Source organism: Mastomys coucha, unplaced genomic scaffold (genome assembly GCF_008632895.1).
Source record: "Mastomys coucha isolate ucsf_1 unplaced genomic scaffold, UCSF_Mcou_1 pScaffold5, whole genome shotgun sequence".
NCBI lineage: Eukaryota > Metazoa > Chordata > Mammalia > Rodentia > Muridae > Mastomys > Mastomys coucha.
Genome location: NW_022196911.1, coordinates 84,992,585 through 85,004,377, shown reverse-complemented (window position 1 = coordinate 85,004,377; position 11,793 = coordinate 84,992,585). Strand labels below are relative to the sequence as shown.

General features: G+C 46.9%; 1 protein-coding gene across 1 annotated transcript in view; it reads right to left on the bottom strand.

Annotated features, from left to right (window-relative positions):
- The window catches only part of CUNH17orf67 (chromosome unknown C17orf67 homolog), a 20,760-nt gene extending 9,684 nt beyond the window's left edge, over window positions 1-11,076 (bottom strand). Inside the window, exons 1-2 of the mRNA XM_031353207.1 lie at window positions 10,804-11,076; window positions 9,766-9,866 (exon numbers count right to left, since the gene is read on the bottom strand). Of these exons, the coding sequence (XP_031209067.1) occupies window positions 9,766-9,866; window positions 10,804-10,858 (156 nt within the window). The 5' untranslated portion in view covers window positions 10,859-11,076. The remainder of the gene's footprint in view (window positions 1-9,765; window positions 9,867-10,803) is intronic.
- Between the last annotated feature and the right edge of the window lie 717 nt (window positions 11,077-11,793).

Genomic DNA, 11,793 nt, shown 5'->3' with positions numbered 1-11,793 from the left:
CAGAAATCCACCTGCCTCTGCCTCCCAAGTGCTGGGATTAAAGGCATGTGCCACCACCGCCCGGCTGGATCACTCATTTTTTAAACTGGTCATTTAAATAGAATGTCCTCTAAATCTATATTCGCTTACAACATGTGAGGGTAATCCTTTGTTTTGGAAAGTGGATCTTTGCCAGTGTTACCAATTAAAGATGACATCATACTGGCTTCAGGTGGTTCCTGTCCGGTGGCTGGTGTCCTTTGAAGAGGGAAATGTAAGAAACTAGGGCGCCAGCTCAGTGGCAAGACACTTGCTTAGCACATATGGGTTCAAGCCCCGCCTGATGGCTTGTTTTCATTAACAATTTACAAAATGTACAACCACCTGGGAAGGGAATCTCAGCGAGGCATCTTAGGTAGACTTCTCTGTGAGGGATTGTTGTGATTAGTTCATTGAGATGGGAAGACCCGCCCACTGGGGACGGGGCATCTTTCCCTGGGTTTGGGTCTTGGGCTGTGTTAAGTGGAGAAAATGAGCTCAGTATTTGCAATGCTCTCATTCATTCTCTCTTGACAATGGATATGACTGTTTCAGGTTCCTGTACCTTAAGTCCCCACAGGAACGGAGTGCAACCTGGAACTGTGAGCTAAAATAAACCCTTTCTCCCCCTAAGTTGTATCTGTTGTTACAGACCAGAAGCAAAACTAGAACATTCCAACACTGGAGAGAAAAAGAAAAAGGAACTGTAGACGCGACGAAGGCCAAGTGATGGCAGGCCGGTTGAAGTCCTGTGGGCGCGGGTTAAGAAACAGTAAGGACCACCAGCCACCACTAGGAGTCAGGCGAGGGACAGGTAATAGCCACTTCTTCAGAGCTTCCAGAAGGAACTAACTGCGGATGCTTCATTTCAAACCCCAGCCTCCTGAGTTGTAAGGTAATAAATTGCTAGTTTGCCATAGTCCATTACAGCAGCCCTAAGAAATAGATACACACAAACTACAGAGAGAACAGAGGTGAAGGTCAAATTTTGCCCCAAATCTTATCACTCAGAAACACCATCACTTTTGCCCCAGACACACAACGAATACGGGTAGAACAAGTTTTTCTTCAATACTTCATCTCCATTCTGAAAGTTGTACATGCAAAATTTTATATAAGGTTTTTTCAAGAGTACAGGAGAGTAGGCTGCCAGGATGCACCACATCAGAGGGGACAGGTGCTTGCTGTACAAGTGTGGTGAGCAGTGTCTGATCCTTGGGACCCACAGAAAGGTGGATGAGGAGAACCAACTCCACAAAGTTATCCTCTAACGGCCACATGCACACTGTGGTATGTGCACCCACAGACACTCACCACCCACATGCACAAAAATAATAAATTTTTTTTGTTTTTTGTTTTTTGTTTTTTTGAGACAGGGTTTCTCGGTGTAGCCCTGGCTGTCCTGGAACTCACTCTGTAGACCAGGATGGCCTCAAACTCAGAAATCCACCTGCCTCTGCCTCCCAAGTGCTGGGATTAAAGGCGTGCGCCGCCGCCACCACCGCCGCCGCCACCACCACCACCACCTGGCATAATAAATAATTTTAAAGGAGTATAGGATGCTGGGTGTACTGGCTGGTTTCGTATGTCAACTTGACACAAGCTGGAGTTATCGCTGAGTAAGAGGCCTCCCTTGAGGAAATGCCTCCATGAGATCCAGCTGTAAGGCATTTTCTCAATTAGTGATCAAGGGGGAGGTGCCCCCCCCCTTGTTAGTGGTGCCATCCCTGGGCTGGTGGTACTGGGTTCTAAAAGAAAGCAGGCTGAGCAAGCCAGTAAGTAACACTCCTTTGTGGCCTCTGCATCAGCTCCTGCCTCCAGGTTTCTGCCCTGTGTGAGTTCAAATCCTGACTTCCTTTGGTGTTAAACAGCAATATGGAAGTGTAAGGTGAATAAACCCTTTCCTCCCCAACTTGCTTTTTGATCATGATGTTTGTGCAGCAATAGAAACTCTGACTAAGACAGTGGGCATGGTGGCACACACCTTTAGTCCCAGCACTCAGAAGGCAGGTGTGTTTTTGGGTTTGAAATCAGTCTGACCTACTTAGCAAGTTCCAAGCCAGCCAGAGATTCATAGTGAGATCCTGTCAGAGAGAGAGAGAGAGAGAGAGAGAGAGAGATCTTATACACACTGAGGGCAGACCTTAGCACAATTTGGCTGTACCTCGTATAATTGAAAGCACATGAAACTCTGAGAAATTTCATTTTTTTCCACTGAACCTGAAAAAAGCACAAGTGCACGATGGGTTTTATTTCATTATCTTATGTGTATGAGTATTTGCCTGCATGTACGTCCATGCCTCACGTGCCTGTGCATGCCTGGGACCCTCAAATGTCAGAAGACAGCATGGCAATGGATCCCCTAAGATTAGTTATAGACTGCAGACAAGTGCTCTTTTTTTAAAGATTTATTTATTTATTTATTTATTTATTTATTTATTTATATGAGTACACTGTAGCTATACAGATGGTTGTAAGCCATCATGTGGTTGCTGGGAATTGAACTCAGGACCTCTGCTCGCTCTGGCCCAAAGATTTATTTATTATTATATGTAAGCGCACTGTAGCTGTCTTCAGACACACCAGAAGATGGCATCAGATCTCATTATGGATGGTTGTGAGTCACCATGTGGTTGCTGGGATTTGAACTCAGGACCTTTGGAAAAACAGTCAGTGTTCTTAACCTCTGAGCCATTTCTCTAGTCCCGTGTGTGGAGAGTTTTATCACATAGGGATAATACCTAAAATGTTCATTGTTCGGAAAAAGAGCAAATAAGTTGTAATAGGGCTCTAACATGCATCCCTTAATAATAACGAGCTGGAATACATTGTGTTGAATGGAAACAACCACACTGCAGAAAAAGCCTAAGCAGGACCTAGCTACCCTGCCAGCAGGTGGGCTGGGCAAAGAGTGTCCTACATCAGACATGGTAGAGACACAGTACAGCGGCCGGCAAGGCTGGAGCAAACGCAGCACAACAATGATGAAGGTTCACCTGGCCTCTGTGCTCATAGGTCCTCAGGGAAGTAAAGGCTGGGACAAGAGGACTCGGTGGGGAGGCAGGAATGCCAACTGCAGGGTTATTGCTTGTCCTACTCATAGCTATCACGAGGATGAGGAGCCAGGTGGTGCCCAAGAGCAGTAGCCATTGTGAGTGAAAAATCAGAAATTCCTTTTGGAGCTGTTACATCAGAGATGCCTACTAGACATTCAAACGCAATTAGGGAAGTGGAGGGTTGGATAAACCAGTCCAGAGCTCCTGAGAGAGATCGGGCAGGGGGCAGAAGCTTGATGCCATCTCCTTGGTATAGAGGTAAGAGTCAAGCCACAGGACTGGAGAACAGGGAAGGCAGAGCCCAGGGTGCCCTGGGCATCTAAGTGGCATAATGGTAAGAGTCTGGCAGAGGGAACCCAGCTGCAGAGCAGTGAAACAGCAGGAGAAATGGGGGTGGGGAGGCAGAAGGGGGTGTGGGGGGGGGGGAATGCTCGGAATGAAGGTCCTAAGAGATTAAGCAACCAGAGTGCCAGCGCCAGAGAAGCCAGGTGTGTTGGGAAAGAAAAGAAAAAGCCAACAGAGCTATAACCCCTCTCCTGATGTGCTCTTCTGGTGCGTCTGAAGACAGCTACAGTGTATCTACTTATAATAATAAATAAGCCGGGCGGTACGCCTTTAATCCCAGCACTTGGGAGGGAGAGGCAGGTGGATCTCTGAGTTCGAGGCCAGCCTGGTCTACAGAGTGAGTTCCAGGACAGCCAGGGCTACTCAGAGAAACTCTGTTTCGAAAAACCAAAAATAAAAAAATAAAAATAAAAATAAATAATAATGATGATAATAAATAAATAAATAAATCTTTGGGCTGGAGAGAGCAGGGACTGAGTAAGTGGAGTTGACCAGAGTGAGCAGAGTTGACCAAAGTGAGTGGAGGTCCTAAATTCAATTCCCAACAACCACATAAAGGCTCACAGCCATCTGTACAGCTACAGTATACTCATATACATTAAATAAATAAATAAATTTAAGAAAAAAGACTCAAGGAAGATCTGTTTTGGCTGGTGGTGTTAGAGTTTATTTAGTCCATCTCGTTGTGTGGGGAAGACATCGCTGATAGTTTAAGGAAGCTGGAGCCTGTGACTCTTCCTGTCATGATGAACCGAGGAACAGAGAAAGTAAGGCAGGAACCAGGGGCCAGGTATAACCTTCAGACATGTACTCTTTTTTTTTGTTTTTTGGGTGTTTGCTTTGTTTTTGTTCCACCATCAGCCAGGCCTCACTGCCAGCTGAGGAACAAATATTCAAAACACGAGCCTGTAAGGACATTTCAGCTTCAAACTGCTTTCTGTCCCACTCTCGTCCCATAGCCCCGTCTTCATGCTGTTGTCTCCAAACAGGTAGGGTTGGGTTACTGGGTTGGTCTAGGCCTCTGTGAGCTCCATGAAGCTTTATTAGGCCCACAAGTCCTCTGACACAATAGAGTCATGGAGTCACTGTGACAACTGGGTCGAATCTACCCGTGTCCATGTGGTATGTCCCTAAGTGAACTTCCAGCCCTTGGGGGAGCTCCCACCCCATTTTCAGGAAGTCCAGACCCTCCTTTCCCAAATCTCCAAAAATCTGGAGGCAAGTTAATGATAAAACGATGACTGTCACAGCCAGTCACAGCCAGTCACAGCCTGTCACAGCCAGTCAGTGTCTCTCCCACAGCACCTTCTAGATTCTAAGGGGTGACTTTCCTCTCTTGACAGCCATGATCACCCCCACTGTGTATCACCTGCCAGGCATCATTCCTTCCAGAAAACCACTAACACAGATGGCTTCGTGCGGTTGGGGGTTGCGGAGGAAACAGCATGCTCCAAAACTAGCTGCAAGCCCAAAGCCAGGTGTATTCAGATCCATGTGTCGGCTGTCTCCTGGACCACGGAATTCCAGCCCTATGCCTTCCTTAGGCACCATCCACCCGCCCCTCTCTCTGTCCTCTCTCTCTATCCTCCCCACACAGTGATCTTCATCCTCTTGCATCCTGACTGCCTCTATACATTTAAAGCCCCCCCCCCTTACCCAGGGCCTTCTCTCTCCCTCTTAATATCTCTTCCTTTTCCCTCCAGGCCCCAACTTCCTCCATCAACCGTCCTGTTCCCTCTATTTCCCCCAGGCAGATGCTAGCCTGCGCATGCATCACTAGCACATTGAGTTGTCAGGTGCAGGAAACACACAGGAGCCGCTTCAATCAGTCAAGGCCCCCTTGTGCATGGGTAGCTTGAACTTGTGTCCAATAAGCCTGTAATTCTTCACAAGCCAGCCTGTTCAGTGTCTAAGCCGAGGGTCACAATGACAAAGTCGCCGCACCTCGCCCTTCATGAGGAGAGACTGCAAATCTCCACAAGGGCTTTTATTTTGAATCGAACACACCTCCCTAAAGCACCACCCATTGTCTTCTTCCATGGCTTCTCTGTTCTCTGAACCAGTTTTCTTCTATCCAGTCACTTAGCAAGAAACAACATAAGACAGCCCCACTGGTTAACATTTCAGTTAATAAGTTGTCAGTGAGCACACGGGTCCCCAGGCTTGGTTTCCAGGGGCACATGCCTTCCCCCGAAAGCTGTCAACTGTACTCATTTGCCCAAGTCGACTGAGTCCATGACAAGGAGATGTAATATGTGTCCAACAATGTCCCTGGCTGCTTCCCATGTACAGCATCTGAAGGCCAGTGTCTAAGAAGCTCTGTATTCTGAATCTCTAATTCACAGACCTAACCATAGCAGAGCCCTGCTTGAAACCCCTGGGTGATTCCACAGTGTGTGTAACACTAAAACCCAACCATGTTGCAATGATATCCAGGGGACACCCAACCTGACCCTGAGAGAGAGCATCATTCCAAGTAGCCCAAGGGGCTCCAGTCAAGGCCCAAAGAGAAACATGGAGAAAGAATATCAGACATTCTAACATAAATATTCTGCAAAGCCTTTTTCAAAACACATATGTGTAGGCCAGACATGATGGCACGTATCTTTAATCTCCAAACTCAGGAGGCAGAAGCAGGTAGACCTCTGTGTGTTCAAGATCAGCCTGGTCTACAGAGTGAGTTCCAGGATAGCCAAGGCTATGTTGAGAAACCCTGTCTCAAAAAAAGAAAAGAAAAGAAAAGAAAGAAAGAAAGAAAGAAAGAAAGAAAGAAAGAAAGAAAGAAAGAAAAGCCAGGCGGTGGTGACACAAGCCTTTAATCCCAGCACTTGAGAGGCGGAGGCAGAGGCAGGCGGATTCCTGAGTTCGAGGCCAGCCTGGTCTACAGAGTGAGTTCCAGGACAGCCAGGGCTATACAAAGAAAACCCTGTCTAGAAAAAAAAAAAAAAAAAAGGAAAGACAGAAGGAAACCATGACTCTTCAGGAGCCAAGGGCTCATGGATTATGTCCACCCACTGTGCAGCTCTGACTAGCAAGCTCCTGACCCTGCCTGGCCATGGGACCTCACTGACATCCCATGGCATGCTGACAAGCACAGGGCCACCATGCCTTGTTCTTAGGGATTGAGGCAGGCCATGGCCCCAAGCCAGGAAGAGGCACAGTATCAGCAAAGGAGTGTACTCAGAAGTTTCTAAGAGGCAAGAGGACCACACAATGCAGAGTTCAGGGCCAAGTGCCGCACAGTTGCAGGAGACCGGAAACTGAGCTTCAACGGACCAAACACCTGCACATAGAGGCCAACACAGTAAGGGCCAAGGCTGTGTCCCCACAGAGTTCAAGACGAGCCAGGTGCAGATTGGGATGTTAGCTTACTGATAGAATGCTTGCTTTACACATGCAAGGCCCTCCATTCAATCCCCAGTGCAGGAAAGAGAGCTGGGGGTAATGGTGTATAGTAATGTATGGAAATTCACCCCCATACGCACTTAGAGAATTAAGAGATCCAAGCTATCTGCAGGGCTCAGTGGGTAAAGGTACTTGCTGCCAAGCCTGTCAACCTGAGTTTGGGCCTGGGCCACACATGATAGGAGAGACCCAGCTCAAGTGGCCCTCTGCCTCCGTATGCACACACATCACTAAATAAGTAAATATAAAACCAAGAAAGAATGATAGAAGAAACAAAGTGAATTGAAAGATTCAAATCTAGTTCTACCCAAGCCAACAGCATTTACCATCTTTTTTTTTTTTTCTTTCAATGCGGGGCATCGAATCTAGGATCTTGATTCCAGGCAAGCGTTCTACCACTGAGATACATTTCCAGCCCAGTAAAAGTCTTTTAAGGGTTGGAGAGACAGCTCAGTGGTTAAGAGCACTGACTGCTCTTCCAGAGGTCCTGGGTTCGATTCCCTGCAACCACATGGTGGCTCACAACCATCTGTAATGGGATCGGATGCCCTCTTCTGATTTGCCTGAAGACATCCACAGTGTACTCATGTACATAAAATAAATAAATTTTTTAAAAATGATATAAAGACAAATTTTTTAAATATCAAATTGTGCACATTGAATCTGCAGAGAGAGAATGTAAAGATGATTCCAGGTCCCTGGAAGCCTCAACAGAAGAGTCACGGGTCCAACAAAGAAATGAACCTGAACCACAGAGATACAGCCAGACAATAATGTCTAGACTCCCCAAGCTTGCTGGTACACTATGATTCACTTTTACCTGAATGAGGCTGAAATACCATGAGTATCCAAAGTGCTTCCAGCCGGCCACAGCAGGAGCCAAGGCAAGCCCCCAAACAGAGGCTAGACCAGCCTGCCAAGGTCTCACACCCTGTACTAAACACCCCAAAGAAAGGCAGGAAAGGGGGCTGTGTAATTTCTTTCCTTTTTGTTGTGATAAAATATACAACTTGAGGGAGGCTCATTTTCCTTCACTGTTAGGGGGTTACCAGTCCATCATGGCGGAGGGGGGCACGGCACTGGGACTCCGAGGCTACTGGTCATATTGCTGCCACGATCGGGAAGTAAAAGGAGATGACCTAGCCTCAGCTGATCCATCTCAACACAATTCCTGCACCTAAGGCCTGGGGATCACTACAGAAGAGGAACTGGAAAGCCTGCAAGAGCCAGAGGAACGGAGACTTTGCTGTGAAACTGTATGTCCTATCCTAGGAGTGTCAGAGAGGTTGCATCCTTAAAGTCTGGTCAACATGGCTGCCCAAACAAAACTTGAGCAAGGAAGACACCAGAGGACATCCTCACGTGGAAGAGGAGAGCTCAGGAGACGTCAACCCTAGACAAAGAACTACAGGCACCCGGGGAATTCTGAGAGGGGGAGAGGTGGTCTTCTCCAGGAACGAACCCCCCCAACTGGTTATCCAAGGCCAACTTGTCAACCCTGAGATTACACAGATGCAGGTAACACTATACAGACTGAGCAGGCTGTATTTCTGTATTTACAAGTGTGTGTGTGTGTGTGTGTGTGTGTGTGTGTGTGTGTGTGTGTATAACAACAATTAAAGGAAAGGAAAGTTGGGCTGGATAGGTGGGTCTCTGTGAGTTTGAGGCCAGTCTAGTCTACAAAGTGAGTTCCAGGACAACCGGGGTTATTACATATAGAAACCCTATGTTGTGGAGGGTCGGGGAGGGAGAAAGAAAGAAAAAGAGGCCATGAAGCTGAGAGAAAGGGGAAGTATGTGAGAGGAGAATAACAAAATTCAAAAAATGTTTAAAATATAGTATTAAAATAAATAAATAAAAGCTGCTGCCCAGATGGCTTCCTCCTTTGTTATGGCTGTCTAGGACCAGTCCACACAATGGTGCTGCTGACATTTAGGGTGGGTCTTTCTCCACCTCAGTTAGCTCAGTCTCAAAACTCACAGACAAACCCAGAAGCTTCTCTTGGAGATGACCCTAGATCCTCTTAAATTGGCAATATTTACTATCGCTAAGAATTGAACAAACAGGGACACCTCATAAAAATACCAAGGAGCAAGGAATGTCCACTAAGACTAAAGACAGAGCTTCAGAAGGGTTTACTGAGCAAACATAAGTTCCCAGGAGGTGCCCTAATTGCGGGGAGTAATGCCTGGTTTCAGGAAACATCCCCAGTAAGAGGTGGATCTCCCCCCACCCGTCCTACGTGCAACCGGTATCTCCTCCTCACCTGGGGCACAGAGGTCAATGGAAACAAAGAACAACGAGCTCCACCTATGTTCTGGGAGAGTATAAAAAAGTGTATGCTTTTGTTCCTCAGGGTCGCCTTTGCCTGAATGCTAGACAACCCCAGTATACTGGATCATTAAGAACCTCATGCTAACTGCATCGTTCTCGGCCTCTGTGTTTTTGGGAGTGGGACGACCTCCTGGACGTAAGCCTCAGTTCTCCGAAGCTTACAACAGCAGATGCCCTAGTTCAGAAGGACAATGCGAGTGAACAGCATAACCCCGCAGGGCAGAGCTGAGGACAAAGGCTATATAACCAGAGGCAGCTGCTATGAAGATTCTGCCTGGGGAGGCCATTGCTGGCTGAGGATGCGAGTAGTCTAGTCAGCCTGGGGTCCAAGAGGCAGACAGTGGGCTGGCATAGCCAAAGAGAACAAACAGCTCCTGAGCAAGCAGATCGGAGGACGGAGATGCTGAGCAGCCCACTCAGGATGCTAGGACACACACTCCACCACCCTATAGACCCTGCTATTCCTGTGTTAAGTAGGTGAGTGGAGCCAGCGTCTCCAGGAGTGAAGTAGAACGGTCCATCTCACAGCCCACCCCGTGACCAGCCCTGAGTGAATGCTCTTTCAGAAGATGACGCGCTTGAGACATTGCCAGCGCCAGACACTCACGCGCATGGGCTCATCCGGGAATCCAGGTTTGCTGGGCCTGTCCTGTCGCCTGGACCTCAGGAGCTGTTTCGCTTGCTTTTCTGTCAGAATCGGGGAGGCTTCTGGAAAAATCGGGAAGAGACTTGAGAGATCCCCAGGCCCAGGAATCCACACTCCACTTTAGTATTCCAGAGAGGATTTGCAAATCCAATCTCAGTTAAAATACAAGAAGAAATCTGTCCCAAAGGATGTGGTATTTCTGAGGACTCAGAAATTTTACGTTGTTTCTACTATGGTTAACTCAGAGCAAACACTCAGGATTTAAATCTATGGACTCCCATAGCCTGTAGCCCATTTATTTGAAGTGGGCATTTACATAAGTAACATGTGGTTTGGTTTGGTTTTGCTGCTTGCTTGCTTGCTTTTGTCTGTTTTGAGACAAGGTTTTGTGGCTGGCCGGCCTTGAACTCAATGTCTAGTTGGGAGGAGCTTGGCCCTCTGTTCCTTCTGATTATTGCAATAAATTACAGTTGTTTACCACCATGCCAGTTATTGTGGTCCTGAGACCAAGCTCAGGGCTTCTTCGCATACACTAGGCAAGGACTCCACCAACTGAGCTACATCCGGAGCCCCGAATATGGTTTAAAAAAAAAAATTTATTCTTTCCAGTTCTATTGTCTGTGGTAATAAGACTGTGTTAAAGCCGGTTTTCACACATCTCACTGAGAAGGTATGGTCACAAGATTATTAATGAGGAGGGGGGTAATCACGTGCAAATATTAAAAGGTATTAGAATAATAAAAGAATATAAAGCTCCTGTGATCTTACATGAACGTTAAAAGAAGATGCCATTGAAAGGCTTGTCAGTGTTTTTTTTTAAATAGTACTCAAGCACACATTAAGACTTTTCTATTAAGGGAATTTACCTCCCTTTTAAAGAATAATAATTCTACAAGCTTGTTCTTACAAAAAAAAAGAGAGAGCAGAAAAATGTCAATCTACACTATATATCACTATGTCAGTGTAAAAATAGGCCAGGCCCTTGGAGAGGGAACCTACCTGAGGAGAAAACCAGCAGGGTGAGAACAAAGACCAAGGCAGACAGCTTCTCCATGATGCCAGGCTCCTCTCAGCTGACTGCGCTCTCCAGACCGGTCCTACCTACTTGAAAGAGGCCCTGTCAGATCCAATGCCCTGTAGACTTCCGCTAACGCAGTTTGCCTTGTGACGCTAAGCGCATCTGACTCTGAATTTGCAATAATGACTGCTAAAATGTTTCCCTCCGAATTCCTGCGAATTTTTTCATCCTGAGACAGGAAATGGTCCCTCTGCAACGTGACCTCCTGAGTGCAGCTTTGAGAGCATTCATTTCGTAAACAGGTCTATCTAGCTCATTCTGTAATTCCTTTCTGAGCGTTTCTCTAAAGCTTCAGTTTGTTTCTTGTTTCGCTGAGGTAGCACCCGGATCTCTTTTTTGACATTTAGTTATTTGGTGTGTATGGGTGTGTGTGTATGTGGGCACTCACAGGCCCCCGTGGAAGGCCACAAGTCAGGGGCTAGTTTGTGGAGGTCAGTCCTCTCCCTCCACTGTGTAGGTCTTGGGGATTGAACTCAGGTTGTCAGGCTTGGCAGCAAGCATCTTTGCCCACTGAGCCATCTCACCAGCCCTAATTGTCTCTTATAATTGCCTATTTTACGACATTTTCCCAAAATCCATCCAAGTTCACACACACACACTGGTGATTTCAGAGGTAGGTAAGGAACCAAGGAAGGAGCAAGGTGAAGGGAATAAAAAGATTTTCCCCTTGACTTTGGAGCCAGAGAGACCAACCATTGAATCCTGACTTAATCTCTCTCTCTCTCTCTTTCTTTCTCTCTCTCCCTCTCTCTCTCCCTCTCTTTCTCTCTCTCTCTCTCTTTCTCTCTCTCTCTTTCTCTCTCTCTCTTTCTCTCTCTTTCTCTCTCTCTCTCTTTCTCTCTTTCTCTCTTTCTCTCTCTCTCTTTCTCTCTCTATCCCTTTCTCTCTCTCTCTCCCTCTCTCTCCCTCTC